This window comes from Nestor notabilis, unplaced genomic scaffold (genome assembly GCF_000696875.1).
Source record: "Nestor notabilis isolate BGI_N333 unplaced genomic scaffold, ASM69687v1 scaffold22785, whole genome shotgun sequence".
Classification (NCBI taxonomy): domain Eukaryota; kingdom Metazoa; phylum Chordata; class Aves; order Psittaciformes; family Psittacidae; genus Nestor; species Nestor notabilis.
This window is the reverse complement of record NW_009928223.1, coordinates 1-1,564: the sequence shown is the minus strand read 5'-3', so window position 1 is coordinate 1,564 and position 1,564 is coordinate 1. Positions and strand designations below refer to the sequence as shown.

Below are 1,564 nucleotides of genomic sequence, written 5' to 3'. Positions count from 1 at the left end.
GAGCACCCGGAGAAAGATCTCCATCCATCATCGCGACGAGCCCAAGATGTCCTAATGACACCATGAGGAGGGACCCAGTCCCGCTCCACCAGCTCCTGGGGAGCTGAGGCCCCCTCAGCATCGTCACTAGACCCCCTTTTACCCTTCATTTGTATTTTGGATGATTTTGCATTTTTCACCAATAAAGGAGAGACACTTTATAGACATGTTTTAACATCTGCCTGCACAGCTGGTCGGTGCAGGTACCAGGGAGCAGCCTCGTGGCATGATGCTGAGAGGAGTGGGCAAGGGTCTTTTGCGAAAGATGCTGTCAGGGAGGAAATTCGGCTGGGGAAGCAAAAGGATGGCAGCTTCCTCCTGGAAGGTGGCTGCTTCACCCCCTGTGGAGGAAAATGAAGGCTGGGATGTGCAGGTAGGAGCCCCATAGAGCTGCAAAGGTGCAGCAGTGGTGGCCTCCACCACGTCAGGAGGCCAGGGGCCACCACAGCACAGCCACTGCCTATGGAACAGGGCTGCTGCTCAAAAGGGAGTGTGGTGCAAGGGCTGTGTTTGGGTGCTGCTACATCCAGCCCTGCCGCTGCCATGCCAGGTAGGTTTGGATTTGGGATTGGGTCTGCATCTGGGTTTGTGAGGGAGCCTGGGTCCCGGCCTTGGTGTAGGTTTGGGTTTTGGTCTTGGTTTAAAATTACGTCTGAGTCTGGGTCTGGAACTGCGTCTAGGTCTAGGTTAGGGTCTGAGACTAGGACTGGGTCTAGTTCTGGGTATAAGAGTAGGTTTGGGTCTGGGTTTGGATTTGGGTCTGGGTGTGTTGTCCCTAAAATGAGGATTCTCCACCTGATGTGCAATAGGCAAGTCAACACGCAGAGTTTTATTTCAATTCTGCAGATTCAGGTGCTTGGCCTCTAACCCAGACAGAACACCCTTGTTTCAGCTTGTCTGATATTTATAGCAGCAAGGTGTAACTGATGGGCGAGTAGCAGTTTACCACCTATGATGACTTATTTTCATGTTTATACATTTAGCTTCCTGTTTAAAACAATTAGGGAGGTCCTCTAATTAGCTTGCTCATTAGCCACGAAGGGGTGTGCATTTTGGTATTAGAATCACGTAGGGTTAGTCAAGGATTCGCTCCTATCTGAACTTTTGTTCCAATTCCTGCAACATGTACCCATCTAATCAGTAACCACAGGACTGCAAAGCAAAAGGCAGCCTGACTTATCCTGGGGCTGCCCATGATGTTCTTCACGGCTACACACGGTCCCTGGTTTCAACACAGACCTGCGTGACTGCTTTGACATCAGGTGCGGGTTTGGACTTGGGTCTGGGCGTGCGCCTGGGTCTGGGTCTGGGTCTGGGTTTGGACCTAGATCCACGTGCGCGCCTGTCTGGAGTGGGACCCACCCTGGTGGCGTAGCCCCTTTAAGAAAGAGTCGCGGCTCGGTGGCCGGGCGCATGCGTACAGGGGGCGATGAGCGGGCGCCGGCGCAGCGCGGGGTCGCAGGTGAGGTCGGCAAGATGGCGGCGTGAGGGGCGCGATGTGGGGAGCGCTGAGGGGAGCGCTGAG

General features: G+C 54.1%; 1 protein-coding gene across 1 annotated transcript in view; it reads left to right on the top strand.

Annotated features, from left to right (window-relative positions):
* The window catches only part of NCF1 (neutrophil cytosolic factor 1), a gene marked incomplete at its 3' end in the record, with an annotated part of 9,637 nt that extends 8,136 nt beyond the window's left edge, over window positions 1–1,501 (top strand). Inside the window, exon 11 of the mRNA XM_010014422.1 lies at window positions 1,368–1,501. Within this exon, the coding sequence (XP_010012724.1) occupies window positions 1,368–1,501 (134 nt within the window). The remainder of the gene's footprint in view (window positions 1–1,367) is intronic.
* Window positions 1,502–1,564: the final 63 nt, after the last annotated feature.